Source organism: Anarrhichthys ocellatus, unplaced genomic scaffold, assembly GCF_004355925.1.
Source record: "Anarrhichthys ocellatus isolate YVR2014 unplaced genomic scaffold, GSC_Weel_1.0 scaffold18, whole genome shotgun sequence".
In the NCBI taxonomy this organism is placed as follows: domain Eukaryota; kingdom Metazoa; phylum Chordata; class Actinopteri; order Perciformes; family Anarhichadidae; genus Anarrhichthys; species Anarrhichthys ocellatus.
Genome location: NW_022280048.1, coordinates 7,050,908 through 7,063,447, shown reverse-complemented (window position 1 = coordinate 7,063,447; position 12,540 = coordinate 7,050,908). Strand labels below are relative to the sequence as shown.

The 12,540-nt window shown below is 43.0% G+C and overlaps 2 protein-coding genes across 3 annotated transcripts in view; one reads left to right on the top strand and one right to left on the bottom strand.

The window, feature by feature from the left end:
- Positions 1–2,980: 2,980 nt before the first annotated feature.
- On the bottom strand, positions 2,981–4,660 carry atg101 (autophagy related 101). Its single transcript, XM_031856928.1, has 2 exons — positions 3,893–4,660; positions 2,981–3,803 (listed from the first exon to the last, which is right to left on the bottom strand). Exons 1-2 carry the CDS (start codon positions 4,142–4,144, stop codon positions 3,399–3,401), a joined length of 657 nt encoding a protein of 218 aa, XP_031712788.1. The 5' UTR covers positions 4,145–4,660; the 3' UTR covers positions 2,981–3,398.
- Positions 3,587–12,540, top strand: part of c2cd2 (C2 calcium dependent domain containing 2) — a 15,049-nt gene continuing 6,095 nt past the window's right edge. Inside the window, exons 1-6 of one of the 2 annotated variants that reach the window (XM_031856927.1) lie at positions 3,587–5,555; positions 5,944–6,039; positions 7,284–7,403; positions 10,023–10,124; positions 10,284–10,400; positions 11,209–11,317. In XM_031856927.1, the coding sequence (XP_031712787.1) occupies positions 5,274–5,555; positions 5,944–6,039; positions 7,284–7,403; positions 10,023–10,124; positions 10,284–10,400; positions 11,209–11,317 (826 nt within the window). In that variant the 5' untranslated portion in view covers positions 3,587–5,273. The remainder of the gene's footprint in view (positions 5,556–5,943; positions 6,040–7,283; positions 7,404–10,022; positions 10,125–10,283; positions 10,401–11,208; positions 11,318–12,540) is intronic. The other variant, XM_031856926.1, reaches the window with a different exon arrangement.

The window sequence follows — 12,540 nt, the reverse complement described above, 5'->3', positions numbered from 1 at the left end:
TGAGACAATACTTCGTATTAGAATGAACACACCTCAGCCTACAAAAGGAAGACTCTGAATGTATAGCTTTGTTTGCTTGCCTCCAATGTCATATATATTGAAGTGGCCATGTTCATTAGAGGTGTAAACGTGAATGTGCAATCAAGTGCTAGATCTCTCTGTGAGATGAGATGATTATAACTGTTTTATTTTTTCCTTCAAAATGAGCTATAAGCAGTTATCTATTTTAAAGCTCCTTTAGTTGTTTACTTGTATTTACCTATCTAGGTGTTTTTGAGAAAACAAAGTACAGAGTTGCACCAGGTGTACCGCGTTTACATCGGCAACTATGTACATTGTTTCCTCAGTGTGGAAACAGTGCTTCAAATTTGATGGAGGTTGCAGTTGAATTTAAAAGTTGTGCTTTTTGACCCTTCTGTCAGATCTAGTGAGCAACATCCCTGAAGATAATATTGGTGGCCTGAACAATGACTTTCAAAATGCACTTTGTATAACAGTTTGATTCTGTTAGAGGGGGGGGGGGCAGCAGCAGCCATTGTCCCAAATGTTCACTTGGGTGCTTTCACTGACTGAGGTTTTTAGGCTGCACAAGTCTAAATGATAAGCAGGCTCAGTAGTTTCGTTTCTACATGCTTAGCATTCCTCTGCATTCGCTCTCTCACATTTGAGTCTCTTATTGCATTTGCGTCATTTCGTGTAACGGGCCGATTGAATAAGACCATCGGTGTAATAAACAGTCACAAACTGTCCATGAAACGCACCTCAGACACCTGTTGTTTTAGGTTTGCATTCCAGGACGCAGCCTTGATTGATTGCGTACAGTCTCCATGCAGTTCTTTAACTTGTATTCCTTCCTACTAGCCTAGAGGAATATTTTTCTAAATGTATACAAATGAATGAGATGAGTGCAATCGTAACATTTGAAAAAGTTGTGTTTTTTCCCAAAGGTTAATGAATATGAATCATTTGTAAAAGGTGCTCAGACCAGCTTAGTAACAAAAAGGGGAAATTGTGAGTTTATTTGACAGTATCTTAAATAGTAGATAACATCATTCAAACTCTATGAATGTTTAAAAAAAAAGCACACTGCAGTGTGGTAATGCAGTTCATGGTTATACTGCAAGTAATAGAAATTAAATGAAAATTATAATTTGTTATATATTAGACATTGTCACAATTTCTGAATCACTAAAGTCCACCACCCCAGTGCAACGCCAGTGTGGTAATTAACCAAGCTTTACAATGCTTTAATGGCCTTATGCAATTTTGAAAATATTTTGTCAACATTATTTTACACGAAAGCACAACAGAGTTTCAGATGAGTTATGACTCAGGCTTTTCAAGAAGAGGGAAGCACGGGGAATCCGATATTTTCTATGAATGGTGAGAAAGTGTTCCTGCTCCCTAAAGATTTATTATTAACGGTTGTGTTGATTGTATTCCAGATGTTTCACAATTGTATTCTTGTACAAGTATATAGTTCTGCTTTGGCTTGATGGATTAGACCTTCGTCATAAGTTATTACTATTTGGGGAGATGTTGCATTCAAAGAGTGCTCCACACAAACTATGGGAATTTGTTTTCCTCTGAAACGCGAGCTGCATTGTGATGTTAAATACGTCAGAGAACTTCTGTATTGATAATAGTGCTCTTAATTTCTTGTGATAAGACTTTCTGAAAGTTTCACAGAAATGTTTAGAATTGTGTACATGGAAGTGTTTGTATCCTCGATTTTGTACCAATTTTGTTAGTAAACAAAAGTTTTATCTTTTTAGTATTCCTGTGCTCTCACTGCAATAATGAATATTTGTATCAGCATTGGTTGCATTATTGTTGCTTTTGGAAACTTGCAGCTGTTTTGTGTTTAGGTTTTTCTACAGTTTTTGTGCTTCATTTCTGTAATAAAGAGTAAAAATGGAGTATATATATATATATACACAACCATCTGTGGTATTCAAATTTTTCGGTAACCATTATCCTCAGCTCATTTAAAGCTTAATCAAAAGTACATTTGCAGGACTTTTCATAACCTTTAGTGAGCTTGTTTACTGCCGCTAAAGGGGATGCATCATTAAAAACCCACGTTTTCAGTACTTGTGCACATACACGTGGGTATCTGAAGTGCCTACCAACCAGTCAGTTTTTTGTGGACTGACTACCTTTGCAAAGGTGCACTATATTGCACTATATTTTTTGCTTAAGCCAATCGGAACAGACTAGCCTTTTGTTAGGAGGGAGGGGGCTTAAAGAGACAGGCACTGAAACAGAGCGTTTCTGACAGATGCAACTATTTTCAGACAGTTTCTTTTTCTTTACATTAAATCATGTAAACGTGTTCTATGAGAAACCCAAAACACAGGTATGAATGTGGAATTGAGAATGACATGTCCGCTTTAACTGTGTCTTATTTGAATACCCTTTACCCTGATGCACTACATATACACTTTCATGATTTACTGCATCTTCTTTGTCACCACAACTAGGATTTAGTGATACACAAAAAGAACATTTTTGCCAGGTATGCCTTATATATGTATATAAACAGCCCGTCAATGTGACTGTGCTTGTGAAGAACAATACAGCTCGTCTACCTGTGTAACTAAAGTAAGTGAAAACGGACGCACACGTTTTCCAGTTGGCAGACAACCCTGAGCAAGAGGGATGTTTTTCAAGCTGGGGGCCACGGTGACAATTTCTGGCTGGAAAACTGGGGAGTGAACTAAGGAGGTGTTTGCTTTAATTTGGAAAAATGGCAAACTGGAAATCCTGTCCTACCCATGTGCGAGGTCACACTCCATGAAGCTGTGTGCAGAGAGGAAGTTTTGACATAGATGAGGAAATCTGCTCGCAAACTCAGCCATATCTTTTTCATAAAGAAAGAAAATAAATTCTCTCTGCCAGCAGTTTCCATATCAGAACGCTGGGATAGGTTTACAGAATTGATCGTTAGTTTAAAAGAGCTGTGACTGTTGACTATAAGTACCACCAGTTACAATGAACATTTATTGTCAAAGATGAACAATAACTTACAGATTTGACATTATCAGCACACAATGAAAGAATTGAACTGATATATTGTGTTATTTGCTACTGGGTTGAAGTTACATTCCTAGACGGTGAAAGACATTTTGAGAAAGCTTGCAAAAACAAAATGTGTTTTAAATCAGCATTATATAATCAAGATTCTTAAAAGGTACAAGCAATACCGAAACCACAGCAGAGACATCAAACTAACTTACTGATTAGGCGCTTACACTGACACTGCTTCGTTGTAGCAGAAGTACAGCTGTCAAATTTGTGTTTCTGAACATTAAAAAAAGAGTTGTAAAGCATCACTATAAATACAGTTATGGATTAAATCGTCCAGATCTTTCTGCTCTCTGTCTTGGAGCAAATCCTCACAGTGCCAGGGTGTCTTTGATCAGCCTTCTCATTGTCGTGCTTACAGAGGTGCCCAGAGAGTCTGTGATCTGGAATGTGATTTTGTAAAGGTAGGGCTGGACATCTTTGAGACTGGTGTCGAATACATTGTCCACTTCGGACTGGGTGGGCATCTTTGGCAGGTACTCGTGGCGGTTTATGACCTCGACGACGTTGATCACCTTCTCGCCCAGCTTCTCGCCCACTTTCTCCCTGCAGATCTGTCTCTCCTGCTCATTGGCCAGGTTGACAACGTTGACCTTGATGCTCCACACTTCCCAGGGAATGCACTCGTCAGAAAAGGGCCAGCGAGACTTCTTCTTCTGGTAGAACTCCAGGGAGATTTGCCCCATGCCATCGCTGCCGGAGTTGCTCAACGCATCCTGTAAACAAAGCATGTGATGAAGTCGTGAATTTATAGGCCCTGCAGCAGTATTACAGACAACAATCACACGTTGAAACCACCAATTACCTTGAATTCAGACACAGCTTTCCGGATCACTCTGTCCAGCTCCTCGGAGGACACCCTGACGAACGTGAAATCGATGAAGTCGCAGTCGAAGTCCAGTGTGCCCACGGTACCTATGGAGTAGGTGCCCTCCTTTTTGTAGTGAAATTTCCCGGAGCTGCGATGCAGTAAAATGGTGTGCAGCAAAGCCAGCATCGCTTCTTCCACCTGCCTCGCCTCCACCGTTACTTCAAGAACCTCTGAGCGGCAATTCATAGCGAAATGATTGTTATTTCCATGTACATGCGACAACTTGAGTTGGGTGACGATGGCTGCTGTGTAGCAGCTTGATCGCGTTAGGTGACAAAGATATACTTTGTTTACCTCTTCGGATGGGCGGAGCCTATCCCACACATCGTATTACATTATATTAAAAACACGATAGTAATTTTCAGAAAGGCTAACCTACTTCCAAATGTATAATGTGCGAACCGATTACATTAACATAGAAACAAAGGCTAGCTAGCTAGCGTTACGTGTTTGCTACAAACGGGACAGGACGATGTGGTAATGATGACAGCCATCTACGGCAAGTCGCGAGGTTCGGTAGACTGTTTTTGGAGTCGTTTCCTCCTCAACTGCGTCTTTTTTATGTGTCTAATGTATTTGTAAAATCACATTGCTTCTTGACAGCACACAACAGAGTTTATAGATACCAAAACTTGTCCTCAGTTTGTTCATACGTTAGTTTCGCGCGACCAGCACACAACAAAAAACTCTCGCAAACTGTCGCTGTGCATTCTGGGACTTACAGTTTGTGCCACATATCCGTTTAGAAACGGCAACTTTGTACAGTCAGGCTGAGCCGCAAAGCGAGTCCAGCGTGACAAATGCACCCTTCTCTGCCAGGATGTGTCCTCGGGACTCTTGTTCAACGTCTGGCTATCGTTCGGTGGAAGTAAACCGCAGACTTTGGAAATAATTCATATTTGGGGAACTTTGGCGGCTCCATAGCCAATGACGAATAGCTAGTTAAGCGAACCGTGGCGAAGATTAGCTAACTGGGCTAACAACCGTATTCAGCGAGAGGAGGAGAGCGCGTTTCTGCAGTTTATTTGAATCCATAGACTACATTTAACTCTTTTTACAATGCTTTAGGTCTCTTTAACCAGCTCGAGTAGTTTGTGACATCTCATATCGCTCGTTAAAGCTACTATCGAGTCCTGCAGCATGGATCCCAATAAGCACAACTTGTTCTGGGGGTTGAGATCTGTGCTGCTGTCAGCTGTGAGCGATCGCTTTCATTGATTTCGCCGGTCCTTGATCAAATACAGAGTATGAGGTTGCCCGGATATTTCTCAGAGGAGGTGTGTTAAACTTTAATCATCGTTCTCATCTGCAAAGAATGTCCGACTTTGGAAGTTTCAGTTCATATTTCGGTTTGAAGGATCCGCAGTGGCTATGCTTGGTCACACTTTTCTTCGCGTCTCTGGTCACCCTGATACTGTATTTCGTACAGTATTTCCAACAAAGGGGTGTAGGAAACAAGCGGACAGCAGCCGAGGACAATGCGGCGAAGGAGGAAGCCGCGGCTCTGCTGGGATGGGCGCTGTCACTGAGAAGCTGGAGAAGTCAGTGGAGAGGAGCTTGGTGCAGGGCTTTGAATGAGCGATCGAGGAAGAGTGGGGTAAGTCTCGTGACCACTCTGCTCTGTGTAATAAAAGTGCAGCTTGTCATTGAATGTGACTGTAGAAATGACCTGGAGTGAATGTCATTTATGCTCTCTTCAATCAAATCCCACCTCATTCCTTTGACATGAAACAAAACACTACCACTCGACTCTTTTTAATTTACACTCGATAGTGTAGTATGTGCACCTTCTTGCCCCACCCCTGACCTATTAGCGTTTCTTTTTTTATTACGCAGTGTTATCAAGTCAGAACGCATGCAATGACGTTGCCAATGTGATGCATCACAAGCTCATCATTTATTAGGCAACAGCTTCATTTTTCCTTCGAGTTGCGTAAAAGGCGTTTTGCTGCTGATTTCATGTTTCCATCATCTTCCCCCAACAGGGTCCGCTTCTGTTGACGTTTGAAGAGGATGACCTCGAGGCGTCGGAGCTCACGGTCAGCCAAGTGTCCAGCTTTCAGAAGTCTGCCGGAAACAAGGTACACTGATCATAAAGTCTTCTAGTAATACAGAGCGGCGTTTTTCTGGGAGATATCTGGATCAATATATCCTGTGTTTAGTGCAGATGCAGTGTCCTCCTCCTCCCAACCACCGGCAAGATAACAGATTTATTTTGTCATGGCAGCGTCGGCATTCATTTGGGTTATAGCAGCAGCAGACACTATAGATTTCTAAATTCCTCTTTATGTACTTTATTGATAAAAGTTGTCCTACAAATCAATCTCCCCTACTCTTATTCAGTGGAGAGGGAGCTACTCTCCCACCAGTGCTGCATTTTAGCCTGCAGTGGCCAACATTGAGTCATCACCTGGCCAACTTATGTCCCCCATTCATTTAGATTTGGCAAATGAATCTGCTCAGCAATTTTTCACAATGTCCACATGCATATTACAGAAATCACAGAACTCAATGAACGAACACTTCTGCTTAAAGGAGGCTGGTATGATGCACCTTTTTTTATCAGTCATACAGATGTATGTACAGCAGACCGTGTGTAAAACAAACTGCCACCGGAGGACTTTTATTTTTTCAGAGAGGTCAAATAGGGACAAATTGCTCGCTGTGTTGCTGCCCCCGGTTGGCTTTGCACTGCTCCCGATGCAAACTCAGCCCTTTCTTTGTGACGATCACGATGTGGAGCAAAATACCAGGTGCTCTGTTGTTGAATGCGGGGAGTTTAATGAACAGAGGCTTATTTTTGCCCACACGATGTGTGAGTGTGCGCTAGAGCTCTAAGAAGCTTACATAGCTGTCAAGCTCAGCAGCGAGGAGGAGCAGGCAAACAGGAATGCACAACGCTTAGGTTTCCCCTCACGGTGATCTAATACCCAACAGGACACAAACACGCCCGTCCTCCACTGAAATCCCAATGAATAGATGTGTTTCAAGGAAGAGGACACTTATGATTCTGTGGTAATTCACTCTGTTCCAGATGCATTCCATTGCAGGGAAAGTGATTTATTGAATCTGCTGATAAAGCGAGTACAGATGTTTGTCCTTTTTCACAGTTCAGGCATGAACCTCATCTAAGGCAGATGTTTTGCCTCTGGATCAGTTTAAGCTAAAGTGACGACAGACATACAGCACCTTACAGTTTAGTACACATTCTAGTGTTTCATGGTATAACTACATGTGAGTCACATGCAAATGCTGTCACGGCTTTAGCTCCGGCGTTCTCAGTGTATTTACATTACGCTATCGCCTCAATTTGTCCTCCCAACAGGCCGCTCGCTGCAGTGTGGTCGGGGAGCAGCTTCAGTTCTCTCTCGGTGCATCAACAACAGCCATGGCTACAGCAGGTCCTTGTAAATACACCGTCTGTATAGCTCCACTGGAGCTGCAGGTAAGTGCTCTTTAGTCTGTCCCAACGCATCTATTAAAGTTGCGAGTGTCGAGAAAGTAAGCAATACTCATATTGGTTTTTTTTATGTGCGTATCCCTTTAACACTGTCTGAAAACAGAGTCCCATCCTTTAGAAGTCGCTGTGGTTTAGTTTAATGGGAGATTTTATTGAACGCGATGTGCCGCCCAGCTCTGGCTCACTGCTGGCAGGAGTCTTCGATGAAATGGCTGGGATGTCTTTCTGTGCTTGGCAAATGACCCGAAGACCTCATTAAAATCACTGTCAGGCCCGTTTCCAGTGCGGCTGCCCCACTTTGTCTGCATTAATATTTGTCAGAGGCCCGTACGGGATTGATGAAGGTATGACACATATTACTGCCATGCTCTTACCTGGAGATTGCAGCGATTTCTTTTATTTATTTATCATGCCCCAACCTGACTGGACTCATTGTCTGAGTAAAACATTACAGGCTTCAAATGAAGCGAGTCAACGGTGATGTTTAGCGGGTCGTGTACAGTAAGCTTTCATCCTGCTCTTCGTTTCAGGGTTAAATCTTTACCAAAGTATGGATACAAGTGGCTGTCCAAGCTAACCCAATTGTGCTAAGGCTATTTTTAAACCAATAAGGTGCTTGTCTCCCCAGCTGAACTCATTGTGCCATAAATACAACCTGAGTGAGTGAGAGACTTGAAAGCTGAAGTCGGGATTAGAGTCGGGCCGGTTTTGTTTTGGTTGCGGATCAGTTGTTGTGGCAGGAACATAAAGGAAGCCTCTTGTCTCCTTTTCACTCTAATTCTTTCAGCTTAGTCTGGAAAAGTCGGAGAGCCCTTTTCAAATGTCTCCATCCATCCGTCCGCTGGAACAGTTGTTAGCTTTTGACCGGGCTTCCATGCTAGAATGGTCCTGGCTCATGCTGTTATGAGTGCCGGGATGTGTGGACCAGAAGTCCCCGGGCATGTATGGTCTCTGGACACAATAACAACACCCAGTGCACTGCGGTGTGCTGTTGAGTGTACTTTGTCTGTTACCACACTATTGCACCACATGGCCTTTCGCATGTGACGAGGGACACGCATGCCACGTGTGTGTCGTCCCAATGCGGTAACACCACATTTAAATGTCTGTTGTAGGACTTCACAACAGGCACTTCTCTCTAGGGGATATGGAAATACTTGAATGATTATTTTATATCTTTTAATAAGCAGCTTCTCTGCAAACTGTTTCCGTTCTTCAGATCATGTGGTTGGAGCTGTATTATTATGCCAACATAGCCTTCCACACAAAGCTGTTAGCATGAACTGATCCGGGTCTCATCAATGCAGCTTGTGATATTATTCGGCCGGATCCATCAAAGCGTTCTCATTGTTAACTGATGAGGCCTTTGTTTGGCATCACAGAGGCGGTTGTTCAGTCTACCACTGGAATCCAGGCATGCTGGGACAGGATGGCCCAGTCTGTTTTCTGTCTCCCTCTTTTACTCTCTTCTTCTTTCACTTTGTCTCTCACGTGAGCAAAGTGTTGATGGGCACCTCGCTGACCTCCTCTTCTGAACCGTCTTCCTGTTTGTCAGGCTGACTAGAGAAGCATCGCATAGTGTTTGTTGTAGAGAGCAGGGTGTCGGCCACGCCATCGCTGTTATTCTTCAGATTGAAATTGGAAATAAGTCATGAAAAAGGTTTTATTATACTGGTTGAGATGTGATTATAAGAGAAAGAATATAGTTATATAAAACAAAGAAAATGAACCAAATGTTAATGTAATCAATGATATCCAAGATCAACAAATGAATCCCATCTAGAGATTGCAGCTGTAGAATAGATTGAAGGAAATAATGTATTCAAGATATGACAACGTTTTAATGAGCCTGACATTGCTTGTTGCCTTTGAAGTTGGTCAACAAATTAAAGCACGACACAATTTGGTAATGTGCTGACAATTTAAGGCTTAATAGCTCGATATTTGACCATTCAAGTCATCTAACAACTTAACCATAGCAACAGAGCATCATGACAGCAGGTAGAGCTACAGAACAGACGCAATGATAACCGGATGCTTTTTTGTTTTCCTCGGCCTTTTAAGGCTTTTCGAGCCAGCTGCCTTCTTTGGAAAAGAATTGGCAACACTGCCTCGTGTTTCCACAGTTACTTTGGTTCTTCGACTATCTGCCATTCTGCTACTGGGGAACTTTACTGCAGTGAACTTCCACTCATACTCTCTGGTAACTGGGGAGAGCTACCGAAAGCTAGCTGGGAATACAGAAGCGCTATCCTCTTCCTGTTTTGGTTGCGCAATGGTTGATGCACTTCCTTCCTTTTCCCAGGAGATCGCACCCGGTGCAAAGTAAAAGTGAGGCTAAAGGGAACCAATCTAAACACTGATGGTGTCATTAGTCTACAGCCGTTACATCGAGCAGACAGAGATTCCTTTCAGATTAAGTTAAAGCAGAAACCTTTCTTTGCCACTTTATTCAACATCCTGAAACTATGTTCTAAATGTTTCATGATATCCAGAAAATGAGTCCTGATATTGTAAATGCCAGTTTTATGTCATTTTAATTGAAATATCACAACAGATACTACAGTGTGTGATTTCTGCTTTTCTCTCATCTGTGTTCCTCAGCTTGACCTGCAGATGCAAGAAGCTGCAGATGTGGTCACGGTGAGCTGGGGAGTGTCTCACCTGGAGACGGGGGAGCTGCAGGTGAAGCCCACTTTCACCCAGGTAATTCAACAGTGAGATGTTCCTGTCGTCAAGATTCTATCAATACTGTATATATTTTTTATTTGACCCTCTACAAAGGAGATTATGTTTTTGGTTTAATACCACCATTGTGCTTTTGATATGTGGGACATGTCTGATCATCATGTCTTTTTCTGTCAGGTCAACGCCAACACCTCCAGTGTGGCGGCCATACAGGAGCAGTTGAGGCAGCTGCTGTGTGCGACGCGTCCCTCGGTGTTGCTGAGCTGCCGGCCTGCTCAGGCCTCAGAGGCCAAGGTGAGCGGAGGAGTCTCTTGATTCTTAACATGTTCAGAGCGTCCTCACGAGAAGTGTGTGCAAGTTTGTCACACCATGTCATAGTTTAAAATAACGTGAGGGGTTGCTCATAGTGAATCCGCAGCTCTCTGGCTTTTTTATAGTAAGTTTCATCGCCCGAGGTTGAATCTATACTTTTACACCGAGGTTACTCAAGGCAACTAATCTGATTTATTTTGATGCAACGCAGATGCTTCTCGAGGGTTATTGCATTCATGTTAAACCCACTAAGCCACTGTGCCTCCACACAAATGTCAAAGATTCATAATGGGAGCATGTGATCGTGGTCACCGCATGCATAATTAAAGCCTGCGCTGAAGTGGTGTAGTGAGTTTATTATGCTGACACACATTTACACACATTTACACACGTTTTTTCTGATGTGCTCTTTGCCCAGCCATCACAGGATGTCATGTGTTCCTGATTTGATCACGTGTCGTACGTTCAGTGTCACAGATGTTGACAAATGCTTCGCAAGTCAGCCGAGCCCAAAGTGGTCCCTCGGAATGTTCTATTATTCCAAATGTTTTGAATTTTTCAAAACATGTGTATGATTGTTTGTTCTTTCGAGGTTCAAACAACGACTTCTAATGCGAATTCTATCGAGCACAGAATATTATACATACTCTACACATTAACATTCCCGGGATGCTGAGACGAGCTGGCAGAAGTTGTTTAAAGGGGTACTTTGCTTACATTGTTGCTGTTAATATTATGGCCAGTAGATCAACGTTGTTTAATTATTCAATCACTGTGGTTTCTCCAATAGGAAGCGGGCAACAACATCCTTTCACCCCCAAAACCCCCCCGTGCCCACGACTGGAAGCTGCTGGTGAAGAACATCCGAGTGACACTGAATCAGGAGGAGGATGCTGCAGGTTGGACGCTCTTGTTCTCAGAAATGTACCGGTGGTCAGATGACACGGCTGTAGCTAGGGTCCTTATTCTGTCCTGATGTTAACCAACATCAGTCCCCTCACATCTGCATCACAGTCATGTCTCCGGTTTGTTGTAATCAGTTTACACTCATGACAGAGCGGGATGTAAACATTAACAGCGATCTCCTGTGAGCGGTAACTTTAGCTAGCTCGGTGGTGCTAGGTGAGCTAGCAGTATCGATGCACGCAGACATCGTTACGCCCGATATCTCCAACCCGTGGCAACTCACACCAAAACAATGTGGATTGATAAATAGCACTGTAGGGCGGAGGAAGAACATGTTTATTTAGATTCTGGGTTGAACTCTTTCTTTAATACTGTGCTGCTTCTGTATTCCGTAATTGTATTTCAGGACTTGATTCAACTATTTTAAAATGGGAGTAACATACATTCTGTTATCGCTCATCAACATTGAGTTTATCACACTTGAAGGACTGCTTCTGCCTTGCCTTTTGTTTATTTAGCCAACATGTGATACCGAGGCTCTCCAGATAACGAGGCAGAGACCGGTTTGCCCGTTGGCTGTCAAAAGTGGTAATCTGATTCTTAAAGCTGAACAATGCTGTCAGTTCATTAATAATACACCTTCACTAGTGTCACTACACCCTGTGTTGGCATGCACAAGAATTATGATCAGAGTGAAAAGAAGGTGTTGTCAGCCATGACACCAGAGGGCAAGATGTCCTGAGTCACGAGAGGCTGTTCAATCATTGTTCAGACTTAGACCTGAACATCATCCACAACAACAGCGTCTTTGTCGAGTCACTCTCTAGTTGTGAGTCAGCGGTTTTCAGGACTCCAGACATCTTCTTAAGTATTGTGCCCCAGCTCTTGATAATGCACAGCAGAGACACAGCGTTCAACACCTCATTATCTGCTTTCCGTCCTGTGAGTGAAGGGCAGTTATACTTCGCTTCACTTGTGAGACTTCCTGCAGACTAGCCCCAGAAGCCAGATCTAGAGCGGCTGCAGCGGACGCTCTGTCTTTGAGGCTTCTGCTGCTGTTGTATTCATTAAGACACAGTGCTTTCACAGTGTTGAAACCTGACTTGTGGCTAATAAAGTTCCGTTTTTAAGCGCTCCATAATATTAGGTTTGTGCTGGGGAAGAGCTCTCAGTCAGTACTTTGAGTCTCCTCTAAACTATGCATAATTCATCATAT